Source organism: Portunus trituberculatus, chromosome 28 (assembly GCF_017591435.1).
Source record: "Portunus trituberculatus isolate SZX2019 chromosome 28, ASM1759143v1, whole genome shotgun sequence".
Classification (NCBI taxonomy): Eukaryota; Metazoa; Arthropoda; class Malacostraca; order Decapoda; family Portunidae; genus Portunus; species Portunus trituberculatus.
The window spans coordinates 6156847-6176914 of record NC_059282.1 but is presented as its reverse complement, the minus strand read 5'-3'; the positions used below and the strand labels follow the sequence as shown (position 1 = coordinate 6176914).

Sequence of the window (20068 nt, the reverse complement as noted above, 5' to 3'; positions counted from 1 at the left end):
ACTAACGAGACAACGTCGTCTTGGCACAGGGGTGGAATTTTTTATTTTATTTTTAAGATTAAACAACTAACTATAGATCCAAGTACCTGGCGAAACGGAACACCTAGCCGTATCCGTGCAACTGATGCAATATTAGGCAGGGAAGATAAGATTACAAAACCCTAAACAATTCAGTCAGATAGTGGACGTGAATTCATACAAGGCCGCAATGTTGCTACAGCACATCACACGATTAAGGGAAGGACAAACTACTAAAAAAAAAAAAAAAAAAATGTAGTCCTTTAGCGTTATACCGAGGAGAGCGTAAGGCAGCAGCACATCAATGAACAACTGAGCGATATAGTCATGCGACCTTGAGTCAAGTCCGTATCACCCTCACAGGAAGAAAACACTTTCCAACACAGACAAGTTTTATTCACGTCAAGTACAAAGATAAACTGTGCATGACGCTTGTTGCCGTTGTCTCCTAGTTACAGAAACTTGGCAGGATCATACTTTAAAAATAATAGTTAACTAAAACGAGGCGCTCATAACTTGTTAAAATTATAATTACAGATTAAAACCTCTAAAATCTTAAAACTCCGACAGTAATTTGTCTTGTCGGTGAGGCGCCAAGTTCCTTACATAGGCCCTTTAAAGTATTACTGATCCTTGGAAGGCTTGAACCTGACCTGGGTGACAGTACTGCCTCTGGGGTACATGACCATCGGAATGTTGCTCCCGGCTACATACATCCTCAGGTAGGGATTATTAGGTTTGTAAAAGGCTTGCACGGGTTCCTGGGCCTTTGCTCCTTCAGGGGCTGGCATCCTTGCCGGAGAGGTCGGAGCAGATCTAGGGTCAGTATCGTCAGGCCGAGTATGGGAGGTGGGCGAAAGGAGAGTCATGGAGGAGGTGCTGGCGCGGGAGGAGTCTCCGTGATGCTGAGGGGTGGTCATAGTGTTAGGTAAGGCGAAGAGAACGACGGTATAATGACAGTCAGTAAGGCAGGGTCATTCGCAGCCTTCAGAACACAAACACGCAAAAAAACAACCGTACTCCAATTTCTCAAGTGTACCTGGTCACAGTCCAATACTCACAGTCACGCCAGGCAGCGAAATGGAACGATATCTAAGCGTGTTGTTGTTGGAGGTTCTTGTGGAGGCAGCGAAGTCATCGTCGGCGGCCGAGGCATCCGCTGCGCCCATGTTCACCTCTTCTGGGCCTTCATCGCCACGCCTCCTGTAGAGTATGGAAGGATACATAGGCAGACGCAATAATCAAAGCCATAAAACCTAATTATTTAACAAGCTTAACAAGTGAAACAAAAAAAACTGCTGAAACTAGCTGATAAGGTTGACTGAGATTCAGGTGATGTCACGGTTTCTATTAAATCAGTTTTGGGTGATAAGTCAAATATCTGAATAACATCAACTTCTCATGTAATGCACCAGTCTTACGAGTTGTTACAAGAAACCACATCACCCTTCACTTAGCTGCTCATTTTGACCTCTTTAGTACTAGGACGCTTTTTTAAGCAAGAATTTTGTATTCGAGAAGACTTTTCAATGACATCTGGAAGAATCTATTAGAGGTCAGAAGATTTATGGCAAGAGTCATTCATTTTAATCCCCACTAAATTTCTGAAGCTGTATAGAATCACCTAACAGTAAGTAGAATGAATATGAAAACGCATCATGGTACTGAAGGCATTAATACAGAAACACAGAGTAACAAAATCCCCAACTCAGAACATCAGTGAAATTCAGAGTAACACAAACCTACAAACCACACTACCAACATTAAAAAAAAACAGTAGAATCACTAACCTTTTAGCAGCCGCAGAGAACATATTTCCTCCTCTCTATCTGGTCTACCGGAGACTGTGCTTGCCTCTCCCTTGCCTTCCCCTCGTACACATCTGAAACAGCCTCGTGAACCACTCCTGTGTGCTTCAATCTCACTGCACGTAGTTTCAAGACACGGATCGGCGTCTTCCGTGATAATGAGTGGTTTGTTTTATGCTAATTGATTTTAAAGAATGGTTATAGGGTGTAGGTGGTTGCATACTAAATTCATCGTGTCCCGGAAGACTTTAATCACAAATAACAATCTCTTCAACAGGTACAATAAAAGGAAACAGGCAAGATCAGGAAATCGGTAACAACAAAAGAGTTCGCGGCCAACAATTATACGTAAATAAATAACAGTCCTGTGGTCGTAAAGGTAAGTTTGCAACAACAATAACAATAACAAAAAGTTTCTCCTACAACAGCTGAGAAATAAATGTCTCGTAAACAGAAGGAATTCAATAAATAAATGTGGAACACGGACCCACCAGAATAAAACGAGGCATGGGGAGAGGGAAAGAGTGAAAAAGATCAGATGAAGAGAGACGCTTCTTTCATTATCTCTTCTTCCTTTCTTTCTCTAAAACTTTCCTTCATCTTTAACTTTCACCTCTTCCTTCGCAGCATTCACCATTTATCATACAAATTTTTTCTTTTTCATGCTTCCTTTCGCTTCTCCAGTCTTTCACTCTCCCTCTACATCTCAGTCCAGTCTGCGACACTCTTATCTTTGGCGTTCTTCAGGACTGTACTGATCGAAGAAATCAATGATGGGGTGGTAGCCGTAATTCACTCTGTCTTCCTCTAATTCCGCGCCATTCGGAGGCCGCCTGCCACCTTTCGGCCTTTGATTCCCAGCCTCGCCTTCCTTCTGAACCTCCTGCGTCCGTCTGAATTGGTCAAAAGCAAAACAACGATAAGAAAACAAGTTATAAGTTATCAAAAGTCTTGCCTGTGTTTACTGTTTCATTTTCAAGTGATCGTCTTTACACTGAATGACTATAAAGGATCATTAAATATTTAAGTGGTATAAGGGTTTCAACAGAGGGGACATGAATGTAGTTCTTAGGATCAGTAGCGGGGACAGAACCAGAAATAATGGGTTTAAACTTGAAAAATTCAGGTTTAGGAAAGAAATGGGAAGAAACTAGTTTTCAAACAGAGTAGTTGACGAGTGGAACGGTCTCAGTGGGTATATAGTCAGAACTGAGTCAAAAGGGAGCTTTAAAAGAAGGTTAGATAAGTTCATGGATGGGGAAGGTAGATGGAATTAGGTAGATTAAGCACACTGGGACTGCCTCGTATAGGCCTGGCGGCCTCTTGCAGCTTCCCTCTTTTCTTATGTTCTTATATTAAACTCTTCCCATGTGTGATTCTTTCCCTATTTACCTTGTTATCTCCTTGGTGGGCGTGGGGTTGATGTGGGGAGGGCGTGGCGCAGGTCGTCTCCTCTGGTTGATGTGAGGAACGTTGGGGAAGTTGACGGGACTGAAAGCTGTGCGGAGTAAAGAATGACAGGAGGAGAAAGGAAGAAGGTAAGGTGAGGAAGAGGAAGAGATGGGTTAAAGGAAAGATAGGAGAAAGAGAGGAAAAACGGGAAGGAAGGAGACAGATAACCAGAGGAGGAGGAAAGTGGATGATTAAGTGACAAGAGGGAAGAGAATGTGTGGTGTGATAATAAAAGAAGGAGAGAGGAAAAGGGAAAGGGTGGATAATGGAATAATGAAGAATATGAAGAGATGAAAGGAGAAAAAAAAAGAGAAGAGAGAGAGAAAAAAAAACGTTCCTCATTAATACAAAGCATCGAATTCTGTCCAATAAGATCATTAATATGAGACAGAACTCCCACAGGCAACAAAAGAGCATTAGGGGATCCTATTAGAGAAAATGAACTTCACCCTCTCTCTCTCTCTCTCTCTCTCTCTCTCTCTGATATCACGATCCTGCTGTTGGGACGCAATTAATATTTTCAATCAGTCAATCAATCAACCAATCTCTCTCTCTCTCTCTCTCTCTCTCTCTCTCTCTCTCTCTCTCTCTCTCTCTCTCTCTCTCTCTCTCTCTCTCTCTCTCATATCATAATTTTACTGTTGGGACGCAATTAATATTTTCAATCTCTCTCTCTCTCTCTCTCTCTCTCTCTCTCTCTCTCTCTCTCTCTCTCTCTCTCTCTCTCTCTTTCTCTCTCTCTCTCAGTACGGGCCAGAGTGTAAAAGAAAATGGTCTAGGCTGCCTTAATTGAAAGGGTAACTTTGGTATCTATTTTTTGAGGCATGGAAAAGTCATCGACAGGGTTCCTTTGCTCTTGTGTTGCCTGAAGGAGGAGGAACTTTGGTCCTTGGTCTAGGTCGTGCGTCAAGCGTATTGCGTGAGTGGTGGAGATAGAGGCGACCAAGAACGACAAATATAAATGTACAAAATGGAAAAAATAAATAAAAAAGCATGTTAATTTATAAGGATTGGAGTTCTTGGATTAGATATAGAATACTAATAGGACGAGGAAGACAAGTAAGGAGCGGGTTAAAGGAAAAAAAAAAGAAAACAAAAAAAAGAGCAGACAAACTTTTGCAATCAAATGAACGTAAAAGCTAGAAGTGACGGACAGCGCACATACGCCCACACACACACACACACACACACACACACACACACACACACACACACACACACACACACACACACACACACACACACACACACACACGGAATAAATAAAAGGCAGATGAACAGACACAACAAGTTCGTCCCTGAGGAAAGAAAAGGAGAAAGGAAAGAAAAATAAAGGCCATATTATGAAACACTTTTGCCGCACCTCCGTGACACTCAAAAGACTCCATAAGTTTGAAGCTATGCGAGGGTTTTAAGGATGTATACATGTTTCTAATGACAGACTAACAAAATTTCTATATTGTTAAGCCATTTTTGACGTATTTCATATTTACTCAGCCTACTATCTGGTGATTTTATACAGTTTCAGAAACTTATGTGGGGATTAAATTAGTGAGGACTCTGTGTATTAATCATCTGATCTCCATAGACCCTTTCTAATGTAAATAAAATCATCTAATCATACACAAAATTCGTGGTAAAAATACGTCCCAGTACTGAAGAGATTAACTGGAGAAACACCCCTGGGAACTCGGCAAATCATCTCAGTGACCTTTGCAAATAAGAGTAGTAGTAGTAGTAATAGTAGTAGTAGTAGTAGTAGTAGTAGTAGTAGTAGTAGTAGCAACGTATTTCAGAATATGAAGCTGAGAAACAACAAAGCAGAGACGCGGACAGAATAGCAAGAAGCGTCACTGTAGTAAAGTCATTTGTCACCAACCTTTCCCTTCCTCCTTCTCTTCCTCCTTGGTACCTGGGGCCTCGAGGTCTGTGGGGCCGGGCACATACTGAGGGTTGACATTCGAAAAGGCGGTGTTCTGGTGTCGGCTTAGTGGCGGGAAGATATACGCATAGCCCTGGATGTGGCAAGAACAGCAAGTGGGGACCTGAAAACCACGGGAATGTTACGGAGGAGAAAGCCGCGTGCTGGATTGTTTTAAGGTGTGGTGTTAGCGGTTGTCTGGGCGGAGGAAAGCCTTCCTCTACATATGTAAAGGAATGTCCACTCGTGAGTTAGTGAGCATGAGTACTGTAGACACCGCCCGGCCCACACTAAGCAGCTCATGGTAACCTACATAGACCAGACTAGTTATTTATTTTTTCTTATGACATTTTTATTTGTGACAGTGATAAGGATGGACTTGTTATTGTTTGTGAAATGATGTGCACTGGTATTAGGGAATGTTCTACGTATGTTTGTTAAATGATAATGATTGTGATGATAGTAATGTGGACAAGAAGGAGTAATAGTAGTAGTAGCAGTAGTGGTAGTAGTAGTAGTAGTAGTAGTAGCAGTAGTGATAGTAGTGGTAGTAGTAGTAGTAGTAGTAGTAGTAGTAGTAGTAGTAGTAGTAGTAGTAGTAGCAGCAGCAGCAGCAGCAGTAGTAGTAGTAGTAGTAGTAGTAGTAGTAGTAGTAGTAGTAGTAGTAGTAGTAGTAGTAGTAGTAGTAGAACAAAGAAAAAAAAAGTAGTAGAAGTAACAAAAGATGAAGATGGTAATGAAAAAGAACCCTAACAACCAACAACAACAACAACAACAACAACAACAACAACAACAAGGACAGGAGCTGAGTCACAATCCAGTCCCACCTTGAAGATATCCATGTGGAGTCCTCTGCCATCCTCCCATGAGAGCAGACGGTGGTAGTTGTACACCTGGTTACACGTGGCTCGGTAGTGGTGTGACACGTAGCTGCACGCCCCGCCCGCCTTCCTGTGGGTGGTGGTGGTGATGGTACTGGTGGTGGTGGTGGTGGTGATGGAGGTGATGGTGGTGGTTATGTATCTAATCCTGCCTTAGTTTTTCATTTACTATTCCCGTATTGAATGACTGAGTGAGAAAGAGAGAGAGAGAGAGAGAGAGAGAGAGAGAGAGAGAGAGAGAGAGAGAGAGAGAGAGAGAGAGAGAGAGAGAGAGAGAGAGAGAGAGAGAGAGTGTGTGTGTGTGTGTGTGTGTGTGTGTGTGTGTGTGTGTGTGTGTGTGTGTGTGTGTGTGTGTGTGCGTGTGTGTATGCTGTTTTGTCATAACAGCATTAATACAAAGCTACACCGTTGTTTTGCCTTCATCATTTGTCAAAAGCATGAAAACACTGTCAAGAGTGTACAAAAATAGTGAGCGATATATAGAGAAAAAAAATATATATCATATACATTGACTAAACGTGCAATGGAACACATCCGACTTTGAAATATACAAACATTTATGATGAGAGAGAGAAAAATGTGTTCATCATCCAAGCGAGAGAAGCGAGAGAGAGAAAACAAAAAAAGAAAAAAAACCCACCAATCATTAGCAGAGCCTACAATAATTGTCATAAATCCTCCAATGAAACACACAACCCTGCCAGACTCGACTAACGTACAGGCACTTTTCCATCCGTATCGTCTGCGTGTACTTGTCCATGTTGACCACGAATTTCCAGTCACCCTTGGAGTTTCTGGCGCGTTTGGGTCTGGCGTATTTCACCTCCGAGGGGCAGAGGAAGCCACCGTCTTGTGCGAAGTCTCGGTGCACGTGGTTGTCAGTCCCCGTGCGTCTGTCAAGTCGAGAAAGCAACAGAATTTAACTCTTTCAGTACCATGACACACTTTAATATTCATTTTACTTACTATTTGATGATTTTATTCAGCTTGAGGTACTTAGAATAGTGAAGACTGTGGCCATTAATCTTCTGACCTCCACAGATCCTTCGTAATGTAAATAGAATGGTTTAATCGTACTCAAACTCATGGTAAAATTGCGTTCTAGTACTGAAGGGATTAATCGCTGAATTTCCTGATTTCAACGCTAAAGAAATGATTATGTAATTCTGTACGTAATGCATGGTAGCAATAAATGTACGTTTCTATCCGTCTTTTCATTGATTGAGGTTATAAAGTTTTCTTCTTTTATCTACACTTCTGAGTTTAGCGAGGCTGCAGCGCAAGGGAAGGACCCACCCACCTGTTGCCAAAGTAATGGTGGAAGTCGTATTTGGATTCTTGTGCCGCCGACACGCCGTCCACAAGATCGTCAGCGCTCTGTGACCTGACCTCGGCTACCATGCTGCGTGCCCGGGCGGGATCATGTGCCAGTGACGACAGGATGGCTTCGCTGTAAACGGAAAAGGAGGACAAGACTCAGTAAAAGGACAGGTAGTCATCCCTAAGACAGATACAACACACCCACCCACCCACACACATACACATAAACACACACACACACACACACACACACACACACACACACACGGCCCGGTAGCTCAGTGGTTAGAGTGCTGGCTTCACAAGCCAGACGACCGGGGTTCAATTCCCCGGGCGGGTGGAGATATTTGGGTGTGTCTCCTTTCACGTGTAGCCCCTGTTCACCTAGCAGTGAGTAGGTACGGGATGTAAATCGAGGAGTTGTGACCTTGTTGTCCCGGTGTGTGGTGTGTGCCTGGTCTCAGGCCTATCCGAAGATCGGAAATAATGAGCTCTGAGCTCGCTCCGTAGGGTAACGTCTGGCTGTCTCGTCAGAGACTGCAGCAGATCAAACAGTGAAATACACACACACACACACACACACACACACACACACACACACCGCGTAGTATAGTGGTTAGCACGCTCAACTCACAATCGAGAGGGCCGGGTTTGAGTCTCGGCGCGGCGAGGCAAATGGGCAAGCCTCTTAACGTGTAGCCCATGTTCACCTAGCAGTAAATAGGTACGGGATGTAATTCGAGGGGTTGTGGTCAAGCTTTCCCGGTGTGTGGAGTGTGTTGTGGTCTCATTCCTATCCGAAGATCGGTCTATGAGCTCTGAGCTCTCTCCGTAATGGGGAAGACTGGCTGGGTGACCAGCAGACGACCGTGGTGAAAATTACACACACACACACACACACACACACACACACACACTCCTCTACTCACTGCGGGTATTTCTCGCTGTCCAGACAGATGTCTTCTGTGTACTTGACGCAGCCCTCACCCCTGGCGTCTAGAATTCCGCTGTTGCTGAAGCCACTCGGGCGTGGACGGGAGGAAGTGCGGGGCGGTGGGCGGGAGGGCGGGCGTGAGGCGGGTCTAGGAGGAGCTGGGCGTGGTGGGGATCTGTGCGGCGTGGGAGGACGCTTGGATGACTGTGGCGGGGGTCTGGCTCCGGGTGGGGAAGGCCTCGGCCCGGGGGAGGGTCGCGGGGGCCTTGGGTGAAGCTTCTCGGAGCTGAACTCTCCGAAGTCATTTTCAAAGTTGTTCTGGAAGCCGAAGTTTGGTCCCCCGAACTCCGTGAAGGTGACGGGGCCGAAGTCTGGCCCAACAGTGTTGCTGAAGTCTTCTACGGGTTTCGAGAAGCTTGGGGTGGCCGGGATTTTGGCGCGGTGGGCCGGGGGCTGGGGAGGGGTGGTGGGGCGGGAACTTGACCATTGTGGGGCCAGGCTCGAATGGCAGCGGCTTCAGGATTTCTTGCGGCGACGGCACCTCTGGAGAGACACAGCTAGTGTAAGACAGAGACCAGTGACACTGGAGACCACTTGACCTGACACTTCCAGTCTATATACACTGTACAGCCAACACCTCTTCCCGCCTCCACTGTACAACAAACACCTCTCACCTCTACTGTACAGCCATAACTTCACGTCTCTACTGTAAAACTAGCATAATTTCTTCTACTATATGAACACCCAATGCTTCCTTTCGCTTCTATCACCCAGGCAAACATCTGCACAGTAATATCCATTCAATTCCCTTCCGCCAGTAGGGCCATCCAGTTGTTCAAAGCTCACCTGTCACCTTCACCATCAGTCAGCTGGAATTAACGAACGCTCTATGCACCCTCAGTACTTTTTATGCAAGACACAGGCTCGAGATACAGTACAAAGCTGAGGCAAACACACAAACCTACGAGTATGTTAGCGTTGATAAAGTGATTAGTTGTTTTGAATATACAACAGCGTAGTATTAGTTTGTTAAAAAAACACATGAGTCCGTGTTCTGAAACGCTTTGCTCTCTCACCATCACTGCTTTCCAAAGGGCCCAGTTGAAAATACTCGTGTTTTAGAGCAGAGGTTCCCAAACTTTACCATGCTAAGGACCCCCCAGATATTTAAGTCCCATCCGAGGACCCCCAGCCAATCAGAAGTTACTATTACCATACCAAGGTACCCATTATATGATTACAATGCAGTAAATTTACTATTTGCATATTCCTACACGAAGAAAGTCTTAAAATAAATATTTGAAATATTTTCAATATTTTTTTATTGTTTTAAATTCAATACAAAGTAAAATTGGTTTGGTTTGGTTTGATGTCAGTTAGTGCCAAACGCATGTCGTTGCCTACTTAAATCATTCCTACATATTTGAGCATTACACTACGTCGTAATAAATTCAAATTAACCCTTAAACCTCGGGGACTTTAAGACTTTTCACTCGCGCTAACTCGGGAGGTTTGGCGAGAAACACACAAAATAGCTTGTATTCACATACTGATTATACTAGGAAATTCAATAAAGAGTGAGTACAAATGATATTATGTCCACAACCGACTCTTCCTCTTTGCAATGCAAAAAACCAGAAGCATCTAGATGCTATGGTTACCAAAATATCACAGGTTGAATGAGGTGCTATCATCGGTGTGCGTGGCGATCGGCTGCGCCGGCACCTGGCTAAAGTGAAAGAAAACGGGTACCTTCTATCCTCTCTCCTAAGGTTGGCGGGAGAAGTAGCGGACCCCCTAGGACCTTCTCAGGGACCCCCAGGGGTCCGGGGACCCCAGTTTGGGAACCACTGTTTTAGAGTATTTCTTTCTATGGTTCCGGTGGTAGATTGGCAAGATTTCTAGCTTATTAAAAGGAGAAACTGTCTTGAACAATGTAGTGAGAAGGGAAGTCGTTTCTGAATACGGGCGTTAGTGTTATTGTAGTTGCTAATGTAATACGTAGACAAATGCACTTAGCTAGCAGGAGCAGCACCAGGGGATCTGTAGGACATGCAAGTAGGAAGGAAAACAGCCAGCAGGAAACTCATGACTACTTACTTGAAGAGCTTACACCGCCACTCCTCCTCACACCTCGCCACCATCTCGCGCCTTCCGGTATTGTTAATGTTGAACGGTTTCGATGGAGTATCATGACAACTCCGTGAAATACAATGAGTAACCTTTTGAAATCTCCTTTGATAGCTGTCTTTTTGGGAGCGGCAATACCAGAAATTTCTATAGTTTTTGTGGCTTTTCGAAAGAGGAGTACCTTGACAACTCGAAGAATAAACTGACTAATCCTTTGTAAATGACTAAAATCACACTTTATAACGAACTTAATTCCGCGAGGCATGCTAAGTGAGTCTTTATAGATAATTATTTTCTCTGACCAGTAATTATTTCACATTTTTCGCTTTCTTTACTGAACTAGAAAAAAAGGTCGCGAGGCTGCGTGAGTGGTGATGAGATGGCACTGAGGAGAAGAGGCGACATAGCTCCCTCACCGCTCCGACACTTCACTACTCCCCCCGCACTACTCAGGCTTACTCTAGGGTTCTAACTGAGGCTCATCAACCTACTTCTGGTGCTCTGGATGCTGGCCTCACCTTGCGGGTTGAACTGCACCTACGGGAGAAACAACGTGTTATTCTGTCTTCACTGTTGAGGAGTGTTAAGAGATCAGAGTAGGAGAACCAAGAGGTGTATTTGTTTCTTCTTCTTTACTACGTCTTCGGCTGGTGATTGATAGACACACACACACACACACACACACACACACACACACACACACACACACACACACACACACACACACACACACACACAAAACACTAACAGGAGCTAAATAAACGTTTAACACAAAACCTGTGGCATTAAAAATACACATGAATAAGAGTATAATGCAATAACTTAAAGGTGGCCCCAGTAATGATAGTAGCAGTGACAATGAAGGCAAACATAGGAAAGAAAATTAATCAGAAAGCAGGAGTCATGAGTGAACCAGCGTTACTGTTTGGACGTTGATGTCACGAGGGAATTCCGTGGCAGAGTATGATAAATTACTCTTGCTATCTCACTCTCTCTCTCTCTCTCTCTCTCTCTCTCTCTCTGCGGCAAGAACTCACGTGAAACCTCGAGAAGGGGTTTCGTCTGTTGGAGGAGGATGGAGGAGAGTGGGGCCGGCGGGGAGGGTGGTTCGGGTGGGGGCGGGGAGGGACGTGGTGACGGCGGGAGAGAGGCGGACCTCCCATCTGGTGAGGAAGACGCGGTGGTGCGGGGCCCTGAAAGATAAATTGATCACCATTACGTCAGTGCACCAGTACCTCACTGGAGCGTCTGCGTGAGAAGCGGGTCACTGGAGGCTTGAAGAAAGAGAGGCCAGGTGCAGCCTCGCCTTCATGAGACAAACAGGTAAAGGTAAGATGGAAGATACTGTTTGTTAATGGCATGAGCCAACAGGGGGTAAACGCTCTGAAAAACACACCATCAGCTAACTGGAAAAAGCAACTGAATCTCGTGTTTGCACAAGTACGCTGCCGTAAGGTCTCGCATAAACTAACATTAGAGGAAGTACTAAACATCACCTCCTGAGAAGCAACGGCAGTCAACGCTCTAAAAAACACACCATCACCAGACCGGAAAAGCAATTGATGCCGCAGTCTAAGGAAGAACTCTACCATAAAAGCTGACTCACGTCAACAGACCTTGAGGAAGCACTAAAGTTCAACCGCAATGAATAAATAACCAGAAATATAATCAACAGCTTTTCAAGACTCCTAAACTTCTTGCTCGTTTCCCTCACAACACCATTTTGAAAGACCATAGAGATGACGAGTTAGCTTCTAATGAATATTTTGACCACCTACTATATAAAGTTTTTGTTAATTTGCCCTCAGAATCATAGGAGTACTCTTTAAAACCCTATAATTTTCACTAGAATTCATAAGGAATCAAAAAGAGACCTTTAATCTTTAGGATCTGATCTAAAACAATGAAGAAACAATCACTATAAGAGCTACCCATCAAGAATTACTCACTGAAACTCCTAACTCACGGAAACTTAATAAAAGGAAGGAAACACGCGTGGGACTTACCAAGGCATGGGGCTGTCCAGTGAAGATCATTCCAATCATCTTCTCTCTAATCACGTCAATGTTGTCCTTGCGTCTCAGGCTGATGAACGCCTCAGCCACGGGGGCCGGCATCAGCTGGTTCACCTGCTCATCACTGGCTGCCACTGCCTCGTCCAGCCTCTCCAGTGTGAGTTCGTATCCTGAAGGAGGTGCTGACGATCACACACACACACACACACACACACACACACACACACACACACACACACACACACACACACACACACACATACACAGAGAGAGAGAGAGAGACTAACAGATGCTGCCGTTTTTCTGTTTGCATGCTTCCTATCGGCGTCTGTTTTTTTTTTTTCATACCATTTGGGCTTTTCACGGGAATTTATGGGCTAAAGGGGCTACACACACACACGTGGATTTTGATTCATTCATAAAATTTGAAAGCCCACATTCGAAGCATAAGACTGTGACGATGTATCTCGCTACCCCCCCCCTCTCTCTCTCTCTCTCTCTCTCTCTCTCTCTCTCTCTCTCTCTCTCTCTCTCTCACCAGCCTTCCTAGCAGCCTGCAGCAGCTCTTCAGCGGGAGACAGGACGGTCGAGTTATCATGTGTGTCATCTTTCCCGACCTTCGCCGTCTCTGTCTCCTCCCCGGCCACCAGCGTCGCCGTCACCACCAGGAGGAACCACTGAGGGCACGGATCAATGACAAGTGGAAAGGTAAAGAATATAGTGAAGAAAAGAACAAATGGAAATAAAGGAAGCTACAGAAATACACCTATCTATTATATTCTATCTATTATCCTCCTCCACAAATACCTTCTAACTGTACTACAATTTTGAGAAACAAATGGCAGTCACCCCAGAGGAAAGAAAACGTATAAATCATGACTCGGAAAAAAAAAAAACCGGGGAATCCCACACTACTAGAAAGTGTGAGAATGAAGTAACCAAAATCCTGCACGTGTTCCGGCGAGTCTTAAGAAGAAACAAGCAATGACGCACAACTCACCAGCAAAGTTGAGGACATTTTGAGGTCACGGGCACGACGGGTTGCTCCTCCCTCCCTCACGGTGCCATCTGGAGAACAAGTACAGTAAGTTTAAGCCCTCAGCGCCCCCTCGCCTCACCCCCGCCACCTCCAACCGCAGCACACTTCCGCTCTCATGTCGCTGTGATGACCGACGCCTCCCCGCTCATGTCAGGGGCAGGAGGTCGGGTTATTCTTACGTTCTGTGTCTGAGAATTCTTTTTTGTGTATCTTGAAATTTCTCTTGAGCTTAAAATGCCTTCTATCTGTTGTCTGTGTAAACGTAAACTAGTCCAGCACCTCTATGATTATATTTTAACCATTATTTCATGGTTTCAAATCTTCCTTATAGCTGAATTATATCTTTAAATCTCAATAAAGTGTTTAAAAATCTTCTATGCTTATCTACAAATTTCTCTTGAACTTAAAATAACTTCTATCTGTTGTCTGTGTAAACGCAAAATGGACCAGCATCTTTATTATTATATTCTAACCCTAATTTAACAGTATCAAATACTCCTTATATCTTTATCAGATCTTTAAATCTCAGTGAATTGCCTACTTACGCGTCTACTTTCTACACAGCTATTGTAAGTCTTGGTTAATGGGTTGAAATCATGCCTATATTCCTGAGTGGCCTTATCGTGCCTTGCTGGCCTACATTCTCCCCAGTATTGCATCTGTGTATATGCTTAACGGTCCCACATCATCTGTAAGTACGTGTTTTTTGTGTGTATTCAAATCTTGTTTGCCCTTAAACTCCTATGGCGTCTCCTCAAAGTAAATAAAACGTTCTGGTATAGTTTTAGGGAAAATTTTTGAAATATACCACGAATAGGAGTAGCGGAGAGTGAATGGTGTGATTCAAACTCTTCATGTATTAGAGTTTTGCGTAGCCTTTAACTGTAATCACCGCTCCTCAAAGTAAATAAAACGCTCTAGTGTAAGTTTGGAGTAAAATTTAAAAGATAACACTTACATGGATGGCAGAGAACGTAAGATGCACTTCAAACAGTTTTAAAACCTTCAATTGTCAAAGATTACGGGAATGAAGCGCTACAATGTCATTACCAGTGAAAGTGTTTTTAGCCTCAATTTTCCCCTAATGTGATTCTCAATGCATCATAGTTTCACAAGACAATATGGTGTGGCGTGCAACATTAGACATAGCAATCTGTGACCACGCCGCCATGTGACGATGCAAATACCTCACTTTTACCGAACCGTGGCATATGTTGCGCTCACGAGAGCAAACTATCAACCAGAGACCTACTGTGTGTAAGTGGCGCTACGTTATTACCGAGTTAAAACAAGGATCTGGACTAATATTGTTAGCGTGGAGAGTGAAAAGTAACAGAGAGGGAGCTTTTTATCCACACCTGCTACTAGCACGGCGCTGCGTGATTAACTCTGTGATTACCGAGTTAAACTGTATCTAAACATAAGGTTTTTTTAGAGAGATCTTGCCTTTGAGTGGCAGAAAGAGGCGCAGAGTTTCTTTGGGTGGAGTTAGTTCCCACTGACTGACGGATGCTGAGGGAAAAAAGCTGAAGGTTTACTCATGCTCTCTCTCTCTCTCTCTCTCGCTCTCTCTCTCTCTCTCTCTCTCTCTCTCTCTCTCTCTCTTTCTGGTGATGAGTAAGTCGCTTTCCCTATGTAGTAATTAAGGAAGATCAACCTGTTACCTTTCTCCTCCCACAAATTATTTTCTCTCTCTCTCTCTCTCTCTCTCTCTCTCTCTCTCTCTCTCTCTCTCTCTCTCTCTCTCTGCATTAAGGAAAGCCACAAAACATGAGACAAAACCAACTACTTCCCTTTCTTCCTGCTTGTCTCTCCTTTTTCCTCCATTCCTTCCTACTTGTCTCTTTTTCCCTTCCTTCTTCGCTCCCTCATACTTTAGCTTCCTTCTTTCTTCCTTCCTTCCTTCCCCTATAAGTTGTGAAGAATGTTTTGCTGCAATAACCTAAATGTAACTACTACTACTACTACTACTACTACTACTACTACTACTACTGTCACCACTACTACCGTTGCTACTACTATTACCTCTGCATTAAGCTCACCGTCAACAGTAGCAAAATAAACAAGAAAAGATGCACATTTTTCCTGGTGCGCGTGTTGTGTGTGCGAACGTGCGTGCGTGATCGTGGAGGTGTACAGAAAAAGTGTACGCGCACGCTATGGGAGGGACGTGGAGGGGGAATAAGGCGTGCACGGAAACGAGCGAGGGAAGAAGAGGAAGAGGCGACAGAGGAGGAGGAGGAGGAGGACTGAAGTGGGGTGACTGAGGTTCACTAACTTTCCCCCCGGTTCCGTTGCGGCGGCCTGGAAGCGGCAGGAGGAAAGGCAAGATCGAGACGTGGCGGGAGGGAGAGATTATACGAGGAAAGAGGAGATGGGCAGCGGGTTACCTCCATCCCTCCATCCAGAAGTAGGGGGAAGGGGAGGGGTAACACGTGCCGCACCTGCCTGCCGAAACACCTGCGACAAAGGGAGGCAGCAAGGGGCTCACTCACTCCACCGCGCGCATTGACTCCCAGCCAAACACGCCGTTATGTGGACCCGCTCGGCGCCGGCTACCTTCAAGGAGTAAGGGCTTTCCCAGAGAGAGAGAGAGAGAGAGAGAGAGAGAGAGAGAGAGAGAGAGAGAGAGAGAGAGAGAGAGAGAGAGAGAGAGGATAGTGCTCAGACTCTACTGTTATGCATGACTTCCAGGACCATTAATTTCGAAGTATTTGCCCTTCCAACCTCCCTCCCGGTCTTCCTATGATTCCCAAGTGTTCTGGTCTCATCTCCATCCTTGCCTCTCTCCCTCCATCCCTCCCGTCCCAGATCTCCCAGCTACTGTCTGCTCCAGTGCGAGGCTTCACTGCAACGGCCGAGAGGACCTATGGCGATGAGAAAAGCACCGGGAGGAGAATAGAAGGAAAAAAAAAGACAAACAGTTAACTGCTATACTGTTTTTGGCGTCTATTTCTCCTCCTTTGCTTTCATTTCCGTATCCTCTCCTTGCGGAACAACACAACTACACTGCAGGAGAAAGCCATTCGCCACAGGGATAAAGAAAGACGCGAAGAGTTTTAAAGAGAAGAGGTAAGGGAAAAAAAAAAAAAACATTGCTACGTATGCATTGATCCGGTTCATGTGTGTGTGTGTGTGTGTGTGTGTGTGTGTGTGTGTGTGTGTGTGTGTGTGTGTGTGTGTGTGTGTGTGTGTGTGTGTGTGTGTGTGTGTGTGTGTTGCCGTGCGTGGGTGCGTGCATGATGACTACGGGTTTAGATGACTGGCAGGAAAGTAGGTCACATGCCCGCAGGACCTAGTGAGCCACTTTCGGGACGTGAGGCGTGGTGGGATGACGGACGCAACAACAGGTGGTGATGATGACGGCAGGTGGCGCCTCGAGAGAGAGAGAGAGAGAGAGAGAGAGAGAGAGAGAGAGAGAGAGAGAGAGAGAGAGAGAGAGTTATTTGTCCCGCAAGGTGATCTCAGGGGCCCGCGGTCTGTGTCTCACCACCACCCCCGGCAGTCACGTTTCTCATAATGGCTTCATTGAACGCGACAAGCATGCAGGATCTTGACACAAAGCGAACATGGAACTACCTCACTAACCAATTACCTCACTTACTAACTGACTGACTAACCAATTACATCACTGTTTTACTGACTGACTGAACAATTACCTCACTAACTGACTGATTAACCAGTTATCTCACTTATTAACTGACTGACCAAGCAATTACCTCACTAACTTACTAACTGACTGACTGACCAATTACCTCACTGCTTAATTAACTGACTAAACAATTACTTCATACTTATTATAACTGACTGATCAATTACCTCAGAATTTTTAACCCATTACCTCACTCACTTGCTAACTCACTTAATCAATGACCAACTTGCTAACAGACTAACGGGGCATCAAAGTAACTGGCTCTTTAAATAACTAAATATAACTTTGAACAACTAACTAACTAACTGGATTAATGAACTAAGTAATTAGATATCCGTCTAAGTGACCAAATATGTGAGTTATTTTTCTTATTTTTAATCAATTTACTTATTACCTGTTATTTTTACTTATTTTTTCTTATATTTACTTATTTTTCTACTTGATTACTGAGACACTGACTTGCCAACCAACTGAATAACAAAATAACTGACATTGACTGACTAACAAATAAACGAACTAACACACACACACACACACACACACACACACACACACACACACACACACACACAGGATGGTGATTTGCGGTTCGTCTCGCTACAGTGTATCTTTTTTCGTCGCTTATTATGATCTACCTATTCATATTTATGTATCTGTTGTTGTTTTCCCTGGTTATTATCTTCATTTATCTTTATTCCCCGGTGAGTGGCCTGCGTGTTTCCGTTATGTCGACCGCAACTTTTCTTCACTTCTTTGATATTTTTCCTCCTTTTCTTTTCCTTGTTATCTTTTTCTCCTTCCCTTTTGTGAATAACGTTGTGAAGTGACGGAGCCTTTCCCCTTTCTCTCTCACACACACACACACACACACACACACACACACACACACACACACACGATGAAGTAACTATAACAATAAATGGCGTCAATATAGAAGAGGAAATGATGGAAGAGGAAGAGGAGGAAGAGGAAATAAGTCACCTGAGGCCGTGTAAACCTCTACCTTGGCCCCTCCACCTCTCCACCCTTTCTTCCACCCCTCCACGACCCCTCCACTCCTCCACCCAGCCACCCACACTACCGCTGCTCCACTGTACATTGACTATTTAGCACACACACACATACACACACACACACACACACACACACACACACACACACACACACACACACACACACACACACACACACACACAAATACACATTCAGTTTAAGTGCCTGAAAGGTGATGGAGTGACTGATGTGCGGGAAGGAGGAGGAGGATGAGGAGGAGGAGGAGGAGGAGGAGGAGGAGGAGGAGGAGGAGGAGGAGGAGGAGGAGGAGGGAAGCAAGTCAGCTGCAGCACCAGAAGAGGAACTGTTTGTTGTTGGGAGAGTCAACAGATTTTTTTTTCTTCTTTTCATCTTCTTCTTCTTCTTCCTCTTCTTCCTCTTTTCTTCTTCTTTAACCCTGATATGAAGGGCACATTTGCTCCACACACACACACACACACACGTCCGAGAGGTACACTACCCACATAGGGACTGGATGAAGCCGAAAGAATAGTCAAACAAAATAACAGTAATAAAAATAAGAGCAAAGAGTAATTCAATCAGCGAAACAACATCATACTCTGGTACATCAAATTAATTCCAGCTCCACGCATCGTATACGTACTAAAGTGTCAGAGAAATGCGGTAAATATTGCGTTGGCATTTCAGGTGATACAAAACACTACTGACTGCTTTTAATTAAGGCACGTCGGGTGAATATGTTCTGTTTAATGTTGCGTGGGTTTCATTGTTTTATTATTTGTAAACACGAGGGGTTAAGCCTGCCCTCTGAAAAAAACATGGAAAATTAATGTCCTTAACTACCGCTCTCGCCAGGGGGAAAAAGTTAGCGTATGTAAAATGTTCTTTCATCGCCGCTGGCATCGGAAAAGTGTCCAAAGTTTCATTTTATCGCTCCCTGTTAGGACAGCGAAAAAGACGATAAAATTTTCCTCTCGCCACCACTCACTAGATAAAAAATATTAAATGTACCTAAAACGCCCTTATCTTTATGGTTTAGAGATGTGTGTGTGTGTGTGTGTGTGTGTGTGTGTGTGTGTGTGTGTGTGTGTGTGTGTGTGTGTGACAGGAAATCATGCTTCATCACTTAAAACAGACGAGCAACGGATCTAGTGATTACTCCATAATACAATTCCCCTCTGCTCCCTCCGGTACGCCACCCACGCCTCAAGCCCCAGCAGACATCCTGGGAGGCCATCACTCACCTGAACCACACCTGTAAATCACAAGGAACATGAAGCCCCACGCTCGCTTACCACAATCCCAAGACGGGCGAGACAAGGGCGGTTCTCGGGGCCCAGAACTCTCCTCTTGAATGATATAAACAAAAACTTCTTAACACCTATAAATAAGAACTTCTCGACGGCTGGAACGTAAGACACAGCTTGGACGAGGCACCGGGAGGGAAGAAATGCTGCTCCGTTACTAAGACGTGAGATTCCGGCAGCGCAGCGAGCGAGGGAGTGAGGCGAAGTGGAAAGGATGGCGAGAAAGCTCCTTACTCGATGGAGGCTCAGGCCTTACTGACTGGAAGTACTTCTTGACTGTCTCTCTTCTTCTTCCTCCTCCTCGTAAGCTTGACTGAGCATTGGATCAACTCGAGAAACTGCAATTTCACTTTTATGGAACGTAGTCCTTTCAAAGTGACTCGCGTGGCTGAGAGTCTGCCACCCGTGATTAGCAAGGCGGTGGTCAGTGGCGGTGTCGCTGTCATGGTGCACTGTGACTGACGGTGATGTTGTTGTTGCTATTGTTGTTATTAAGAGAACACCAGAATAATTTAAAAACGTGCTTTACTTGTCAAAGATTTCCGTTCATCATTCCTAACGATAAATTTCCCTCAGA

The 20068-nt window shown here is 44.6% G+C and overlaps 1 protein-coding gene across 1 annotated transcript; it reads right to left on the bottom strand.

Annotated features, from left to right (window-relative positions):
• Window positions 1-397: 397 nt before the first annotated feature.
• On the bottom strand, window positions 398-19740 carry LOC123510087. The gene is given in 16 exon segments (XM_045264890.1): window positions 398-923; window positions 1080-1221; window positions 1809-2719; window positions 3219-3324; window positions 5158-5323; window positions 6027-6150; window positions 6800-6973; window positions 7381-7530; window positions 8330-8757; window positions 8759-8877; window positions 10956-11001; window positions 11502-11657; window positions 12471-12649; window positions 13018-13156; window positions 13480-13547; window positions 19480-19740. Coding segments are annotated over 13 exon segments (1971 nt in total). The 5' UTR covers window positions 13498-13547; window positions 19480-19740; the 3' UTR covers window positions 398-923; window positions 1080-1221; window positions 1809-2553.
• Window positions 19741-20068: the final 328 nt, after the last annotated feature.